The sequence below is a fragment of the Oncorhynchus tshawytscha genome, linkage group LG15, assembly GCF_018296145.1.
Source record: "Oncorhynchus tshawytscha isolate Ot180627B linkage group LG15, Otsh_v2.0, whole genome shotgun sequence".
Lineage (NCBI taxonomy): Eukaryota > Metazoa > Chordata > Actinopteri > Salmoniformes > Salmonidae > Oncorhynchus > Oncorhynchus tshawytscha.
The window spans coordinates 2,273,218-2,292,279 of NC_056443.1; the positions used below are offsets into that span (position 1 = coordinate 2,273,218).

At 40.9% G+C, this 19,062-nt stretch overlaps 1 protein-coding gene and 1 gene segment (V, D, J or C); both read left to right on the forward strand.

The window, feature by feature from the left end:
* Nucleotides 1-204: 204 nt before the first annotated feature.
* Nucleotides 205-950, forward strand: LOC112263311. The segment is given in 2 exon segments: nucleotides 205-402; nucleotides 546-950. Coding segments are annotated over 2 exon segments (390 nt in total).
* A 4,903-nt stretch (nucleotides 951-5,853) lies between these two features.
* On the forward strand, nucleotides 5,854-17,379 carry LOC112264535 (zinc finger protein 239-like). 2 transcript variants are annotated; one of them, XM_024441201.2, is made up of 8 exons: nucleotides 5,854-6,056; nucleotides 10,130-10,332; nucleotides 11,834-11,935; nucleotides 12,054-12,149; nucleotides 12,422-12,553; nucleotides 12,707-12,827; nucleotides 13,019-13,276; nucleotides 15,905-17,379. In XM_024441201.2, exons 1-8 carry the CDS (start codon nucleotides 6,038-6,040, stop codon nucleotides 16,795-16,797), a joined length of 1,824 nt encoding a protein of 607 aa, XP_024296969.2. In that variant the 5' UTR covers nucleotides 5,854-6,037; the 3' UTR covers nucleotides 16,798-17,379. The 2 variants fall into 2 exon arrangements, with proteins under 2 accessions (XP_024296969.2, XP_024296970.2); XM_024441202.2 differs by having other exon boundaries at nucleotides 5,855-6,056; nucleotides 12,443-12,553; nucleotides 15,905-17,378.
* The last annotated feature ends 1,683 nt before the right edge of the window (nucleotides 17,380-19,062 follow it).

The following is a 19,062-nucleotide window of genomic DNA, read 5'->3' on the forward strand; positions in this document are numbered from 1 at the left end:
TGTACCTTTGAACAAGGCACTGGCAAACCCTGGTCTCGAACCTACTCTCCAAGGATGACTCAAGGGGAGTTGGAATATGCAAAAAACACATTTCCAATTCACAAATGGGCATAAAACAAAAGTGTACATGTGGGAAATAGGACAAATGTAAGCACCCACCTAATTATTATAAAAGAAAGCTCAACCAAGCCAAAATATATACTGATGGGATACTACTTGGAACCTGAAATAGATTTGAAACATTAATTTGCATAGTGCATCTTCCCTGCTGCTCTAAGAGCATTTATATCCCTGTGAGTTTAACACTTCATGACTGAGAGCTGTTCTTCATGACAACAGAGCCCACAACAACCATGACTTTTATCACCATCTTCATCTGGACACTTGCCTTCTGCTTTCAAGGTTACAATTTTCAGAATGTTTTGTTGAAAATGAATTAAATCTACACCGTTGACATCTATACCAATGTTACTATTTCTATTCAGAATTATTCATTACTATATGTAATATTTCATTTATAGAAATGTTTTTATTCTCTGTTTCAGAATCCAGAGGACAGTACACTGTGATTCAGACTCCTACAGTGAAAGCTGTTCTGCCAAGACAGACAGTCACTCTTGACTGTAAAACCAGCAGTGATGTTCACGGTGGTTACTATCTAGCCTGGTACCAACAGAAACCTGGAGGAGTTCCTAAACTCCTTATTTACTATGCTACAACACTTCAGTCTGGGACTCCATCTAGATTCAGTGGCAGTGGATCTGGGAGTGACTTCACTCTGACCATCAGTGGAGTCCAGGCTGCAGATGCAGGAGATTACTACTGTCAGAGTTACCACAGTGGTCCAGTGTTCACACAGTGATACAGAGTCGTACAAAAACCTCCCTCAGTCAGACTGCACAGTGACTGTACTGATACAGCTGGGACCTACTGCAGGTGCTGAGGAGGAAGAGACAGTGACATGGAACACCGGTTGCTATATGAGGTCAACTGTGACATGTGACAATATGGTTAGAAAGCGATCATTGAGATCACATGACCATGATCATCATCATTATGGTTGTCTTAAAGTATGTATTATGGCCTGAAAGTGTATGTACAAGTTATTCAATGATTTGAAACACAATACCTGTCCATATATAAATCAAGATCTACAGAAGTAAAACAAAAGGTGTTATGACCTCAACATTACTTCAAAGTTACAATCACTTCAGCCCCCCAAAACAAGTCCTCATTTGGACCTCAACCAAATGTCTGATTTAAATGGATGTGATATTCTAACATTATAACTATTTTGATACATGATGCTGGACTCAGTCATGACACAACATTAGATACTACATACACTATCAAGCAGGGTTGGGGTCAATTCCAGTTAATTTCAGGAAGTACAGCAAAACTCAAATTCCAGGTCTCTTCAAAGCTTTTCAATGAGGAACATTTTGAATTGGAGTTTGGGTTTGAGTTGACTGGAATTTAAATGAATTGACCCCAACCCTGCTATCTATACTACACTACATACATACACTATCTACACCAGGTATTCCCAAACTGGGGTACACGCGCATTGCCGTCAGGGGTACGCCAAATAAAAAAGTGATTCAAATTTTTTTAAACAATAATAATTGTTTATAAAAAAATTACATTTCTTTTCCTTCACATTTTCAAACAGTCCATTTATATTTTTTTTAGCCTCGTTTCACTGCCAAAAATAAAATGAAACCATCTAGTGTTCAGCGAAATAACAACACAATGTCAAATACAGGTAGCCTAGTCAAATAATTAACATCCAATCACATTAGCTGTTACTCTCTCGCGGGAATTCTACTAATGGTCCGTATGTAGTCAAATGTAGCTGCTGCTCATGTTGGTATCTGTACTGATGGCTAAAAATCCATGACAGCGGAGTGGTAACACCCGTGCAAGCAGTTGCTCCCGATGCTTCTTGGGTAAACTGCAACATCCAACAAGAGGCTCTTGCTGCCAAGAGAATGCCTGACAGCTTGAAAGATGTTTTGGATACTACAGTGAAAATTGTTAACTTTGTTAAAAGCAAGGCCTCTGAACTCTAATGTATTTAATCAATATATCTGTCACGACTTCCGCCGAAGTTGGCTCCCCTGCCTGTTCGGGCGGTGCTCGGCGGTCGTCGTCACCGTCCTACTAGCCGCTACCGATCCCTTTTTCGTTTGTCTGTTGGTTTTGTCTTATTAGTTTCACCTGTGTATATATTGGTTTAATTAGCTTCCCTGTATGTAGTAGTTTGACCCGCCCTTGTTTTGTGCGGGATTGTCTTTGTTATGTGTGTACATATTCGGTCGTGGTGTATTTTATTTTCTATACTGGACACCCTGTGGTTTTGGGTTGTCTGGTATAGTGTCCTGCGTATTGTATTGGGCTTATCAGTTTGGCGTGCAATAGTAAAGCACTTTACTCCGTTACTCTCTCTCTGCGTCTGATTCCTGCACACACACCTAGTCCCGCGTGACAATATCAGTCCCCACTCAGCACTTATATATGAAACAATGTCTGTGATTACATAGCTATCAGGTTTCTACATCACATCACACAACATTTATTAATAAAGTCTGACTGTCCAGGAAGATGATTTACATACAAGACGCTTTGCATAGACAGCACATGCTTCAGTGCTCTGGGAGTGTTTATAACCCTGTGAGTTTAACACTTCATGACAGAGCAGTCCTTTATGACAACAGAACTTCAACAATGACTTTTACCATGAGCTTTTTGTGGATATTGATGTTCTTCATTCAGGGTAAGATTTGACAACTTAAAGCTCTTAAAAAATGACTTTCTTATCGAAATATGTAGTCTTAATATTGTTTCTACCTTGATAGAATTAGATAAATGTACATGTACACAAAAACACGTTTGAAATGAAAATTCCTCAATGTCTCTGTTTCAGAATCCAGAGGACAGTACACTGTGACTCAGACTCCAACAGTGAAAGCTGTTCTCCCAGAAAATACAGTTATTATAAACTGTAAAACCAGTGTGACTGTATCTAATGATTGTTTTGGTGATTACACCTGTATGGCCTGGTACAAACAGAAACCTGGAGGAGCTCCTAAACTCCTGATGCACTCTTCAAACCAACGTTTGTCTGGGATTCCATCTAAGTTCAGTGGCAGTGGATCTCATAGTGACTTTACTCTGACCATCAGTGGAGTCCAGGCTGCAGATGCAGGAGATTACTACTGTCAGAGTTACCACAGTGGTCCAGTGTTCACACAGTGATACAGAGTCGTACAAAATTCTCCCTCAGTCAGACTGCACAGTGACTGTACTGATACAGCTGGGACCTACTGCAGGTGCTGAGGGGAGAAGAGACAGTGCCATGGAACACTGGTCATTTGAGGAGGTCAACTGTGACCATATTGTCATGATGACCAAAAAATGTCAAACCCTTAACTCCTATCAAATACTGTAGATATAACTTTTTCCCAAAAGTATTTTATTATTTGCATATAGTCAGTTATGGGAAAAGTACCTAATTGTCATACTTGAGTAAAAGTAAAGATACCTTAATAGAAGCATGTGTTTAGTGAGTCCGCCAGATCAGAGGCAGTAGAGATGACGAGGGATGTTCTCTTGATAAGTATGTCAATTAGACCATTGTCCTGTCCTGCTAATCATTCAAAATTCAAATGTATGGTGTAAAAAGTACATAATTTTCTTTGGGAATGTAGTGAAGTAAAAGTAAAAGTAGTCAAAAATATGAATAGTGCAGTACAGATACCCCCAAAAAACTGCATAAGTAGTACTTGAAAGTATTTTAACTTAAGGTCTTTAAGTTCTCACCACTGCATATATTTATTTTTGCTCAAACACTCCACACAATAGCCAAACCAGTCTCGTTCCTCAAAACTGACCAAGCGTCGTTACTGTATCTGACCACTAGAGGGGAGCAGAAAATAGCTGGTGCATCTCATGTTATAACTCAGCGATATTAGCTTTGGTATGTGACAGACAGCAGCTTTTTAGAAGAGTGATTCGAGTGGTCTTCAAGCTAAGACAAACATGGAGAGAAGATAGACTATTGAAAAATACACCCTGCACCCTGACAAGTACTAGAACTAGCATTTTCTAGAGACAATTCCATATTTTACCTCATATATAGTCTTATATCTCTCTCTCTAACTTTAAGCATCAGCTGTCAGAGCAGTTTACAGATCACTGTACCTGTACACAGCCAATCTGTAAATAGCACACCCTACTACCTCATCCCCATCTACACATCTATCACTCCAGTGTTAATGCTAAATTGTAATTATTTTGCCTCCATGGCCTATTTATTGCCTTACCTCCCTACTCTACTCCATTTGCACACACTGTACATTGATTTTTCTATTGTGTTACTGACTGTACGAATGTTTATGTGTAACTCTGTGTTGTTGTTTTTGTCGCACTGCTTTGCTTTATCTTGGCCAGGTCACAGTTGTAAATGAGAACTTGTTCTCAACTGGCCTACCTGGTTAAATAAAGGTGAAATAAATCAAATAAAAAAATATAGACAAGGGCAGTTTTAATTTACATTACACCAGTATATGGAACCGTATTGCATTGTGTGGTCATGTTAAACAATTTAGCCAAAGTGCATGTAACTGTTTATTTGTACCTTTATTTGACAGGGAGTCATTCTTGGGGTGGCAGGGTAGCCTAGTGGTTAGAGTGTTGGACTAGTAACCGGAAGGTTGCAAGTTCAAATTGCCAAGCTGACAAGGTACAAATCTGTCATTCTGCCCCTGAACAGGCAGTTAACCCACTGTTCCCAGGCAGTCATTGAAAATAAGAATTTGTTCTTAACTGACTTGCGTAGTTAAATAAAGGTTCAAAAAAAAGACCAAGGTCTATTTTACAGATTAGCCCTGTATACACATCCATTTCTATATTTATTTATTTTTGCTCTTCTGCTTCCCCTTTGGTGCCTGTCTTTACCCTTGTGGCAGGATTAGACCTTCCTTTCTACCACCATAATGCGTATCCCATCCAAGGTCATGTATAACCTCCCACATGATCGGTGTCCTTTATCATAACATACCATCCTGCCTGCCTACATGGCCAGCCAGTGAACCAGCTTCAAACTCGTACAGTACATTGTCGGACCTAAGATACTGTATCTCTGTCCAGACTTAGATCTAACCACAAGCTCCGTTAGGGGGCGCTAACGTTTTGTTTTTGTCAAGGGACACAACGGAACGGAACGTATTGAGTATACTGAGTATTCCGCTACATATTGACCAAAAGTTGTATCTTTCGTTGAAACTACGAATTTGGTCCTCAAACCTTTTTCACGTTCATTTCAAACATTTTAATTGAAGGGAAAGTGAAAGTGGCCTTGGTTTTCTTGAGCAGACATGTTTGCTTCGGGATGTTGGTATGATCCATCCATAGCTGTACTCGATCAAGCCACAATGAGACAGATATTTCACCAGATGTATATATGTGAAGCATCCGCTTGGCGTTTCCACCAAATATGGTAGTGAGAACAAGCCCAGTGGCCGGTAGTGGGAGAACATGGAACGAGATTGATTTTGGCCGAAATTCTGCACATTTTCTCATCGATGAAACATTTTATCTCAATACACTTTTCTGTTCCCAAAACTATAATCTTTTACGAATAGAGTGGACTACGTTTTGTAGACTTTACCCTTTGCCAAAATAAAAAACGCGTTGTTTAGAAGAAGTGACAAGGCGAATTGAGTTTTGCACACACGCACCTCGCCTGACGGAAATATGCAAATTAACCAGAACGCGCCAATTGGATCTGGCTAGCTCGTGCTTGGCTCTGCCCTCCTCCTTGCTTGTTCTGCCCACTAATGCCATTTTTCCGCATTGGAAACGACAGGATGTGGTCTGTCCTAGTTATAAACAACACGGGAGACTTTTATTTTGAAGACTCATGAATTGTCGTCACACAATAAAATGTTTAACTAACGTTATCAGTTTCCAAGTTAGCTAGCTACCCACCCAACGTTAACATACGGTCGTAGCAGCAGCTTGTTTTGCTGGTGAAATGGATTCAAAAACTCAAGGTTTGTCATCTTTTCCTGAAAGGATTCACCCAAAATGTGTTTCTGTTCAAGCTTAGATCAGGAATATGCGGGGCAGTATGTGAAATAATATTGGGTTAAATTCACATAGCTAACGTTAGGCATGCACTAACTGGGTAAAAGCCATAGTGGAGTCAACACCTGAAATGTTGAGACATAAAAGGTCTGCGATTGCTACAGGGCATTTCCATCGAAATGGACCCATGCGCACCAACATGTTACGTTAATAGGAGCATATCAATTTCAGTGTCAAATGAAAGCTAAGAGTATATTTTGGGGAAATGAAGGCATGATAGATACATTTTTCAACCATTTTCTATCTTAAATATGGGTCCTCCATTCCTCTCAAAGATTTTAGAGAAGGCTGTTGCTCAGCAACTCACTGCCTTCCTGAAGACAAACAATGTATACGAAATGCTTCAGTCTGGTTTTAGACCCCATCATAGCACTGAGACGGCACTTGTGAAGGTGGTAAATGACATTTTAATGGCATCGGACCGAGGCTCTGCATCTGTCCTCGTGCTCCTAGACCTTAGTGCCGCTTTTGATACCATCGATCACCACATTCTTTTGGAGAGATTGGAAACCCAAATTGGTCTACACGGACAAGTTCTGGCCTGGTTTAGATCTTATCTGTCGGAAAGATATCAGTTTGTCTCTGTGAATGGTTTGTCCTCTGACAAATCAACTGTAAATTTCGGTGTTCCTCAAGGTTCCGTTTTAGGACCACTATTGTTCTCACTATATATTTTACCTCTTGGGGATGTTATTCGAAAACATAATGTAAACTTTCACTGCTATGCGGATGACACACAGCTGTACATTTCAATGAAACATGGTGAAGCCCCAAAATTGCCCTCGCTAGAAGCATGTGTTTCAGACATAAGGAAGTGGATGGCTGCAAACTTTCTACTATTAAACACGGACAAAACAGAGATGCTTGTTCTAGGTCCCAAGAAACAAAGAGATATTCTGTTGAATCTGACAATTAATCTTAATGGTTGTACAGTCGTCTCAAATAAAACTGTGAAGGACCTCGGCGTTACTCTGGACCCTGATCTCTCTTTTGAAGAACATATCAAGACCATTTCAAGGACAGCTTTTTTCCATCTACGTAACATTGCAAAAATCAGAAACTTTCTGTCCAAAAATGATGCAGAAAAATTAATCCATGCTTTTGTCACTTCTAGGTTAGACTACTGCAATGCTCTATTTTCCGGCTACCCGGATAAAGCACTAAATAAACTTCAGTTAGTGCTAAATACGGCTGCTAGAATCCTGACTAGAACCAAAAAATTTGATCATATTACTCCAGTGCTAGCCTCTCTACACTGGCTTCCTGTCAAAGCAAGGGCTGATTTCAAGGTTTTACTGCTAACCTACAAAGCATTACATGGGCTTGCTCCTACCTATCTCTCTGATTTGGTCCTGCCGTACATACCTACACGTACGCTACGGTCACAAGACGCAGGCCTCCTAATTGTCCCTAGAATTTCTAAGCAAACAGCTGGAGGCAGGGCTTTCTCCTATAGAGCTCCATTTTTATGGAACGGTCTGCCTACCCATGTCAGAGACGCAAACTCGGTCTCAACCTTTAAGTCTTTACTGAAGACTCATCTCTTCAGTGGGTCATATGATTGAGTGTAGTCTGGCCCAGGAGTGGGAAGGTGAACGGAAAGGCTCTGGAGCAACGAACCGCCCTTGCTGTCTCTGCCTGGCCGGTTCCCCTCTTTCCACTGGGATTCTCTGCCTCTAACCCTATTACAGGGGCTGGGTCACTGGCTTACTGGGGCTCTCTCATGCCGTCCCTGGAGGGGGTGCGTCACCTGAGTGGGTTGATTCACTGTTGTGGTCATCCTGTCTGGGTTGGCGCCCCCCCTTGGGTTGTGCCGTGGCGGAGATCTTTGTGGGCTATACTCAGCCTTGTCTCAGGATGGTAAGTTGGTGGTTGAAGATATCCCTCTAGTGGTGTGGGGGCTGTGCTTTGGCAAAGTGGGTGGGGTTATATCCTTCCTGTTTGGCCCTGTCCGGGGTGACCTCGGATGGGGCCACAGTGTCTCCTGACCCCTCCTGTCTCAGCCTCCAGTATTTATGCTGCAGTAGTTTATGTGTCGGGGGCTGGGGTCAGTTTGTTATATCTGGAGTACTTCTCCTGTCCTATTCGGTGTCCTGTGTGAATCTAAGTGTGCGTTCTCTAATTCTCTCCTCTCTTTCTCTCTCTCGGAGGACCTGAGCCCTAGGACCTGAGCTCCAGGACTACCTGACATGATGACTCCTTGCTGTCCCCAGTCCACCTGGCCATGCTGCTGTTCCAGTTTCAACTGACCTGAGCCCTAGGACCATGCCCCAGGACTACCTGACATGATGACTCCTTGCTGTCCCCAGTCCACCTGGCCATGCTGCTGCTCCAGTTTCAACTTCCACCTGACTGTGCTGCTGCTCCAGTTTCAACTGTTCTGCCTTATTATTATTCGACCATGCTGGTCATTTATGAACATTTGAACATCTTGGCCATGTTCTGTTATAATCTCCACCCGGCACAGCCAGAAGAGGACTGGCCACCCCACATAGCCTGGTTCCTCTCTAGGTTTCTTCCTAGGTTTTGGCCTTTCTAGGGAGTTTTTCCTAGCCACCGTGCTTCTACACCTGCATTGCTTGCTGTTTGGGGTTTTAGGCTGGGTTTCTGTACAGCACTTTGAGATATCAGCTGATGTACGAAGGGCTATATAAATAAATTTGATTTGATCCTAAGTAAATACTTTGATTTCTGGATAAACTGAAGGGGTCTTAGAAAATGTGTCTTAGAAAACATCTAGCCTACCAGGAAACTATTAGAAATGCATCAAAACACAATAATGTTGACGTAAAGACCCCTACCAACTAATGACAACATTTTAGTTTTTAATTAATTATTTACCTTCTGTAAGTTAAAGAAATATTGCCTTGTAATTCCGTTACCAAAATGAATAAAAGTTCACTGAAGTAACAAGAAAATGGTAGACTTTAGTTATAGTGATTTTACAGATGTGTTAATTAATTATTAAGTGATTTTAAAACTTGTAATTCTATTACCAAATTGGTACGAAATTACACCAAAATCAATAACAGAATTACTGCAACTGAATTTGCTACAATGGGAAATTGTAATAGTCACAAAGCACAGTTGGGTCTCCTGCTACTGACCTCCACTGGCTTACTGTTATGTTCAGATAACAGTTTTTTATTTTATTTTTTGTTGTCTTAGAACAGTCATGACTCTGGACAACACCTCTCCTTTCCTCACTCTCCAGTTAATGCCACCTCTCCCAGCTCTTACTGAAACCTACCCTTGAGCACCCTCTTTCCAGTTACTGTAACAAGCATCCTATCCCACTGAGCACCGACCAACACTGGACGTCCATGGACGTTGAAAAGTAGTTGATATTTGGTCAGTCCACCCTGACCTTGATGTTAATGTACACTGATGGACTGGATTGGAACAAATGGATAGTACAGTGCTGAGTACTGTACAGTGAGTAGAGCACAGTACAATAGTGTACTGTACAGTGAGATGACTTCAGTACACTATAGTAAAGAAAAGTAGAGTACAGTGTACTGTACTGTAATATACTATACTTCACTGTACTAAACTCTATTCTACTGTGCTGTATTGTACTGCGCTCTGATGTCCAAACTTGTAAAGGTTTACAGTGGAATCGCCCCTTCATCCATTTTCAGTCATTTTAAATGAGTTGTCTACGTATACCTATTTATTCTTGAAGAATATAACTTATACATGCCTCATGAACTTAGTTCAATTTAGCTACAGATTGTTACACCAGATAATGTAATTTAACCAAAGATGTTTTGGTATCCATTACTGGGAGTTACAGGATAGGTACTGTTGTGGGGTAGCACAGAGAATTTTCGACCAACCTTAGCTTGGCTATATGGTCTTCGTCCTGGATTTGTGGAAACCAGGAGTCTCATAAAATGTCTGACTAGTTGCAAGGGTCTCTATTAATTTGATGGCTTAAGTTATGTTAACAAATTCCTCCCTTTTGTTTTCATGACAGGTCTCAATCTCCCTCTATCCTCCTTGTGTCTCCTGGTTCCACCAATACGCTTGATGTCAGCATCAATGTGGCAAGTGGCTGAGCAGCGTAATGTGATGCAGTATGGGAAGCTGGAGGAATTTGTGACTTTGGTGACAGAGATGGTCCCAGAGCTGCTGAGCTCCAGGCAGAGGACCCAACTCATCCTGGGACTGAGAGCAAGGGTGAGAGAGGTGGAAATGTTGGGAGGGGAGGATGTAAAAGTGACACGTGGGATGAGATTCAGACCTTAATTCCTCATAAGCGCCTGGATCTTGAAGGCCAGGAATGTGGACAAAAGATTGTTCTTGTCACATTTTCATGATCAACTTCTGTTGTCATTGTCTTAAGACTTCTTAGTTTGTGTCCCCTCTGTCTTTAAATGGTCAGCTATCTGCTCCCCTCACTACTCCCCCTATGAACATTTCTCCCCACCCCCTTAATGGTCACTTAACTTACCTGCTGTTCCCCCTATGGATATTTCACCCCCCCAAATTACTTTTACTCTGCCCCCACCCCAATTATACTGAACAAAATTATATGCGCAACATGCAACGATTTCATATATTTTAGTCAATTGAAATAAATTCATGACTCCATAATCTATGGATTTCACATGAATGGGCAGGGCTGCAGGCATGGGTGAGCCTGGGAGGGCAAAGGCCCACCCACTTGGGAGCCAGGCCTAGCCAATCAGAATGAGTTTTTCCCCACAAAAAGGCTTTATTGCAGACAGAAATACTCCTCAGTTTCATCAGCTGTCCGGGTAGCTGGTTTCAGACGATCCCACAGGTGAAGAAGCCAGATGTGGAGGTCCTGTACTGGCGTGGTTACACATGATCTATGGTTGTGAGGCCAAATTCTCTAAATCAATGTTGGATGTGGCTTATGGTAGAGAAATTATAACATTCAATTCTCTGGAAACAGCTTTGTTGGCCATTTCTGCAGTCAGCATGCCAATTGCGTGTTCCCTCAAGTTGAGACATCTGTGGCATTTTGTTGTGTAACAAAACTGCCCATTTTAGAGTGGCCTTTTATTGTCCCCATCACAAGATTAAATGGCATGTAATGATCATGCTGTTTAATCAGCTTCTTGATATGCCACACCAGTCAGGTGGATGAATTATCATGGTAAAGGAGAAATGCTCACTAATGGGATGTAAACAAATTTGTGCACAAAATATGAGAGAAATAGGTTTTTTGTACGTATGGAACATTTCTGGGTTCTTTTATCTCCGCTCATGAAACATGGGACCAACAATACATAGTGTTTTTGTTCTGTATACATTCATCATTGTTAGTTGTTAATATATATAATTTTACTTTTTTATTATAATTGTTATAGTTTTTATTTTGCTTGGTCCCCACACCCCCTCAATGGTAATTTAGTCTGCCTGCTGCTCCCCTATGGTCATTCCCCTTTTCCCCTCTACAGTCTTTACTCTGCCTCCACCCCAATGGACATTTTATTTATTCATCACTGCTACGGTTGTTATTATGTATATAGTTCTATTTCTATTGGGTTTTTTTTAATGATCATTTTCACTTAGTCCTGCATGTTGGAGCTCGGAGCCTAAGATTTTCTCTGAACCCTGCAATCACACCTGCAACCCTGTACATTAAACACTCTGACTCTGAATGTGTAATGTTCCATTCCGGCATATTAAAATGTGCCTGCTATTTCAGCTGGTTCTTGAGTTGTGCTGTGGTAAAGAGGACATGGTGGACCATCAAGCCATCCAACGCCACTTGGATAGAATCCAGTCATGCACAGTAAAGCACAAAGCGGTAAGTTGTGTGCAATACACCACAGAGTATATGGATTATGTTAAATCTCTATCACAACATTTATTTTTTGTAATTATAGTTCTTAACTTACTTTTTTGGGGTGTAATTACATGTTCAGAGAGAAAACAAGAAAGTGGAGGCATCAAAGTCTAACTTTGGGGAGCTGGTTCAAACCTTGCTGGAAGACCCAGCGAAGAGGGAACACTTTTTTCAGGTGAGATAATATCGAACATCTAACTTTTCACAGTTGGGTAGTTCTGTGTCATAATCAAGCAAAAGTGTTGGAAATGCCTGAAGAGCAAGCAGGCAGGCATGCATCTGAAATTAAATGTAATGCTCCCAAGCGTGTGTTGTGTGTCAAGTTTGGTACTATGACAAATATCAAGAATATTAGCGCAAATGGACAAAACAAATATATTTTATTAAACTAATGCATTTTGACGGTAACATGTTGTAGGCAAGACCATTCACCTAACTGTGTAATAGCTCTCTACATTTTCATTAAAGGAGGTGTTCCCAGTGCAGTACGGTACTAAGTATGACACAGCACTGCAGATTCTGGTGTGGGAGTTCTTCTCCAGATTGGAGGAGCTGCTGCCGGTGCCCAGCTTTACACAGGTACTGATATGACTGCATCTTCATCCTATCAATTCAAATGTTTAAAAAAAAATGCGTTTACAGTTGTGAATGAATGAATGAATGAAACCCCTTTAATAAATGGACTGAACATCAAGTTTCCAGTGGGTAGAAGTTTTCCTCTCTCACCCTCAGACAGCATCTTGTCTCAGCCTTGCATTCTCTGACCTGGAGGAGTGTGTTCAGTCTGTCTCTGACCCTGAGCACTTGAAGACACTGCTACAGCATCAAAGACACCTTGGACACCTAAATAGAGGTAGGCAGCCTTCAGGTTATCTATTTCCACTAGGGTAAATTCTTTGACCTTCATTAGATTTGATTGCATTTTCCACCAATGAAATGTGCTTTGTTTTGTTAAAGATGTCTTCACCTACAATGTTGCACAAACTGTATTCACCTCCAAGGTATTAGTAAATAAAATTGGTTTGGATTCTCCCTCTTTTCCAGATAATTTGTTCTACGACTCTGACACCATCCTGTCCGCTCTGTCCCTCACTTCCTTGGTAAATTCGAAACAAACTTCAGTGGAGGTTCGAGGTCATGACACTAGGAAGAAAGAACAGGAGGGTAGAGAAGAGTGGCGACCAGAAATCAGTTACAATGGAACTGATCAGGACGTTGAACGACTTGAAGAGGCTGGTGAATCCAGTTCTGGACAGCAGAAACCAGGATCATCACTACACGCTCATCCAGTGGCCATAGACAGTAAGGACATTTGGAGCAGAGCACATTACATACATCTGTGCACTGTTCATGGCAATTGCCAAACTGTGTTATTGATAACTGGTTGTTATTACTAGTTGGAAGAATATTTATTAAGTTAAGCGACAGTGCTTTTTCCATTAGACTAGTCAGGCTACTTTTATCTGCTGTTTCCGTTGTGGCTATAGCTACTCCACCAACAGAGCTTTATTTGAGCCGGATCCTGCCGGAACAGGAACATGTTGATCCGGTACCTCTCGTGGCATGAAACATCATTTTCACTGTTTGCTCTTATTAGAATTTCTACATTGCAATCAGAGTTAAGTACTTGACTATTCCCCAAAGGTTAAGTCTGTTTGTTTGGGGGGATATATTGGTACCCTAAAGCCAAGGATTTAATGATTGAATTAAGACATTAATTCATATGACATGGATTCATTTTTAGCTCTAATTCTAGGTAACCAATGAGCAATTTAAGAATGTAGATTTTAACAAGTTACACAATTCAGTATTTCGTAATATATTCCCTTCAGACCTGTGTTCAAATACTACTTGAAATCTTTGAAATATGTTTAGCGTTTGCTTTAGCCTACCTGGAGTGCCAGATGGGCGGGGTTTGCCGTTTTGTGACTACTCTATTGGTTCCATTGTGAAATTATTTAAAATAGTAGGCTATTTGAAGTTGAAACCAGGTCTGCTTCTGTAACTGGTGGGTTAGTTGTTACTGTTGCTACCACAATTCCTAGAAGCCGACATGTTTAAAAATTTTACTACCACATTGTTGGGAAGTTGATGTGATGTAACAATGAGTTGACCTCTTAGAAAAACCCATCTGCTTGAGCTGCTATTTGTTGTTCTTCTTTGGGGGTGTATTTATTATGGATGAGTTGACTGTGGTCTTGCCACTGCATGCTGAAAGTACCTATTATAATTGTCAGTCACCAGCTGAAATGGAGAACCATCTGGGAAGATGCTGTGTAATCAGTCACCACAATAGGTTTTGAGTACATTTACAATAATCGTTTGCTCGCTAGCCAGGGTTATGGCAGTTTGACAATATACTGTAACAGTAGTCCAGGGCCGGTTTGCCCTATATGCAGACCACGCACTACGCGTAGGGTCCCTGACTTTTAAAAAAAAAGAAGGAAAACCCTCCAAAATGGATGACCAATATTCAGTACATCTTATATTGCTTGTTCAGCTGAAGCACTATACTGTACATACGGTACATGTAGCAGACATGAGTCGGGCTCATGGTCTCGTGATGAGGTAGCCCTGCCTCACCCTCGGCCTTAGAGTATCCTCTTGGTCTCACTGTCAAGGTGTTGGTTTCTCCTGTGGGAGACCCGGGTTCAGATCCCGCCCGTGACAGTAGCCGTAGTCCTTTTACCTCGCTGTGAAATCAACATGCCCTCCCTGGTGTTCTCCTGTCCCCACCAACAAGTTCAAAAAGGAGAAGGGCCTTATTTTTGCTCACCTTGTGGCAGGGGTTTAGAACATCACAGATCTTAAAATCACATTTACGCATTCATATTGTGTGCTTGACACAATCCTACTTGGAGTGTGTCTTCAAGGAAAAGCATAGTAAACATACAAATTAACAAAAAGAAAGCTAAACAGCACAGGACTTCTGAAAACAATAGTGATTTCTTTGGGATTTTGATTGCCGGAAATATACTAAAGCAGTCTCAATTCATTAAACAAAGGTTACTTTTTTTTTTTCAATTACATTTTTTATTAGATTTTTAAAAAAAAATTTTTTTACAAGGATTACCTTTTTTTTGGAGTTCATTGCCTTGTCAACTACTATATACATAACAACAATCTGGGGAAAAAAAATGCTTAAAATAGCAGCACTGATTTTATATACTGAACAAAAATATAAAGGCAACATGCAATAATTTCATTGATTGTACTGAGTTACAGGAAATCAGTCAATTGAAATAAATTCATTGAGTCCTAAATCTATGGATTTCACATGACTGTGAATACAGATATGCATCTGTTGGTCACAGATATAAAAATTGCCATTGATAAAATGCAATTGTGTTAATTGTCCATAGCATATGCCTGCCCATACCATAGCCCCACCGCGGGACCTCTGTTCACAACGTTGACATCAACAAACCGCTCGCCCACATGATGCCATACATGTGGTCTGCGGTTGTGAGGCTGGTTGGACGTATTGCCAAATTCTCTAAATTGACATTGGAGGCGGCTAATGGTAGCGAAGTGAACATTCAATTCTCTGGCCACAGCTCTGGTGGACAATCCTGCAGTCAGCATGTTAATTGCACGCTCCCTCAACTTGAGACATCTGAGGCATTGTGTTGTGTGACAAAACTGCACATTTTAGTGACCTTTTATTGTCCCCAGCACAAGGTGCACCTGTGTAATGATCATGCTATTTAATCAGCTTCTTGATATGCCACCCCTGTCATGTGGATGGATTATCTTGGAGGATAATTGCTCACTAACAGGGATGTAAACAAATTTGTGCACAACATTGAGAAATAAACATTTTGTGTGTATGGAGAATCTTGGTACCAGCTCATGAAAGATGGTACCAACACTTTACATATTGCGTTTATATTTTTGTTCAGTGTACTTCCATGTGCTTTTTACTTGCAGAACCGGATAGTGACATGCCCTCCCAGGTCTTCTCCTGCCCCCAGTGCCCATTCTCCCACAGGAGAGAGGTGAACCTTCAGCAGCACATCAGGAAGGAACATCTAACAGAGGAGGACAGCAGGAACCTGGACTCTGGAGGAGCTGAAAACTCACTGCCGTCCAGTCAAACAATACAGAGACCCTTAATCAAGACAACCAAGAAGTACATCTGCTTTAAATGTGGAAAGGGTTTCAGAAGCCCCTCGGACCTGAAACGACATAAGGGTGTTCACACAGACATGCAGCCGTTCCATTGCAACCAGTGTGATAAAAGATTCAAAGCGAAGGGTAGTCTAAAACAGCACCAACGGGTTCACTCAGGAGAAAGGCCTTATGATTGCTCACATTGCGGCAGGGGGTTTAGGACATCGGATATCTTAAAATCTCATATACGCATTCATACTGGGGAGCGACCTTATGGGTGTACAATATGTGGGAAGAGATTTATTCAACGACAAGTACTAACAAGACACATCAGGATGCACAGTGGAGAGAAACCATACTTGTGTAGCATTTGTGGAAAGACCTTTGCTTGCTCAGGGGAACTGATGGTACACTCAAGGATCCACACAGGGGAACGACCATATCATTGTGAACAATGTGGGAATACTTTTAGTCTAGCAAGTAAACTGAAAGTGCATCAGCGAAGTCATACAGGCGAACGCCCATACCCCTGTACACAGTGCCCCAAAGGCTTCTCCACCTCCACCAGACTAGTGAAACACATGCGAATTCATACTGGGGAGAGACCTTACCCATGTGTAAAGTGTGGCAAAAGATTCTCTGAAAGGGGAAACATGAGAATACATCAACGAATGCATGAAAAAGAGAGAAAAGGTCGACAAATGTATTGATAAAGCATAAGCTGTTGAAATGTTCTTTGGAGATTCTGCTCTATATAGTTCTCTGCTACATTTTCAGGTGATTATGACATGTTTGTAGATCTTCTAATTTGTCACAATACCAGGCGGTGTAACTTCAGAGATGATTGGCAAAATTTGTGTTCTAAATATTGTAACCGTTCTGTAAAATGTTAGTTACGTCTGGTTATATGCGAACAGATTAGATTTTAACCTGAAATAATTTCCCGAGTTCAATGCTACCCAGTTGGAAAACTAACAATGGCCAAAAACACTATTATAAACCACATTTCTAATATAGCAGGGCATCTTAAACAATACCCTCAAATAAAAAGTAACATTGTACTTTTGCCTCATATTTATAGTTTACACACCTGGCACCACCTCTGTGTTGTTTCCTATAGACCCAAAATATATTTAGATTAATTGAACAATTGCTTAATTCTATTTAGCCTTTTTCCACTCGTTAACTTCACTATATACAGTGCCTTGGAAAGTATTCAGACCCCTTGACCTTTCCCACATTTTGTTAGGTTACAGCCTTATTCTAAAATGGATTAAATTGTTTTTCCTTATCTGTTTTTGCTTTGTCATTATGGGGTATTGTGTGTAGATTGCTGAGTTAAAAAAAAAAATGTATCAATTTTAGAATAAGACTAATGTAACAATGTGGGGAAAGTAGAGGGGTCTGAATGCACTGTAGGTGATTTGGTGGTAAACACAGATTCAATAAAAGCACCATTATTGTACTAACAAAGCTGGCTAGTGGTGTGTAGGGTCCAGTGATTTGTGGATATCTATCAGCTTTGCCTTTCTCCCAGTGGCATTTAATGCCTCCATGGAATTTAAGGTGAGTTCCAAAAGTATTGGGACAGTTACACATGTTGTGTTGTTTTAGCTCTGTACTCCAGCACTTTCAATTTGAAGTGATCCAATGACTATGAGGTTAAAGTGCAGACTGTCAGCTTTAATTTGAGGGTATTTACATCCATATCAGGTGAACTTTTTAGACATTGCAGCATGTTTTGTACATAGTACCCCCATTTAGGGGACCAAAAGTATTGGGACAAATTCACTTACACTGAGTGTATAAAACATGAAAGACCCGTTCCTAATATTGAGTTGCTCTGAACTCTGGAGGAGCTGAGAACTCACTGCCATCCAATGAAACAGTAAAGAACTCCTCAGCCAAGACAACGAAGAAGTACATCTGTGTTCCACCAAAGGGAACATGAAAGACCATAAACGTGTTCACACAGAGGAAAAGCTGTTTCATTGCGACCAGTGTGAGAAATTTTAAAATCAAATGGTACTCTAATACTGCACCAAAGTGTCCACACAGGAGAAAGACCATATATTCTTTGCTCACGTTTTGGCAAGGGGTTTATGACATCTGGGACCTTTAACTTCCCTTACACATACTCATACTGGGGAGAGACCATTCACCTGTTCTATATGTGGGACGAGATTTATCCAACAGCAATTACTAACACGCCACCTCAGGATGCATACAGGGGAGAAATCATACTTACTGTATGTAGCGTTTGTGGAAATACATTTATTCCTCAGGGGCCTTGTTGGTACACTCATGAACACACATGGGTAAATGCCCCCACAGATGTCAACTTTGTGGGAAGATGTTTAGAATGTATTGGATACTCATGTTGCGGCGAAGGACTCACAGACGAGCTCCCATTCCCCTGCTCTCATTGTGAAAAACGCTTTATCTCAAAAGCGCCCTTAGATGACATGCTTATTCATACTGGAGAGAAACCTCATCCATAAATAAAACTCATGGGCCATAGTTCAGGTAGTTGTCTTGTTCGAACACAACATTTCTTCATAGATGTTCATTTTCAAACTCTGTTTGACTCTCTCAAAGCCTTTGTTAAGTTCTTGGTTGTTTTTCATTTAAATATAGACTCAACCACAATCTTGTATTTTTTGTAAATTGATGTGTCCATTGTTGAAAACCCTGGCCTGGAGAAATGGTCCATACAATCCAGGATCCTTGAGACGTCCCAAATCTGACGTTACCCCATTGAAGTTTACATTTAAAATGGTTACGGTAAGGGTTATGTAGGGGTTATGGTTTAGGGTAGAGATATCCCAAGTATCCCAGATAGCACTTACCCTGGAAAAATGTGTATGTGAAGGCAGATATGTGTGGAGTCTTTATTTTAACCTTCATTGTTAAACATTTGAACATTCTAGATAGCTTAGTGCCACTGGATAGTTGTAACAATATGTGTCAACTTC

What these genes read in the sequence shown, in the direction of transcription:
- LOC112264535 (XM_024441201.2), top strand. An exon ending in AGAGGGAACACTTTTTTCAG is followed by an intron (nt 12,150 to 12,421) that starts GTGAGATAATAT and finishes ACTGTGTAATAG; the next exon opens with CTCTCTACATTTTCATTAAA. An exon ending in CCTTGGACACCTAAATAGAG is followed by an intron (nt 12,828 to 13,018) that starts GTAGGCAGCCTT and finishes CCTCTTTTCCAG; the next exon opens with ATAATTTGTTCTACGACTCT.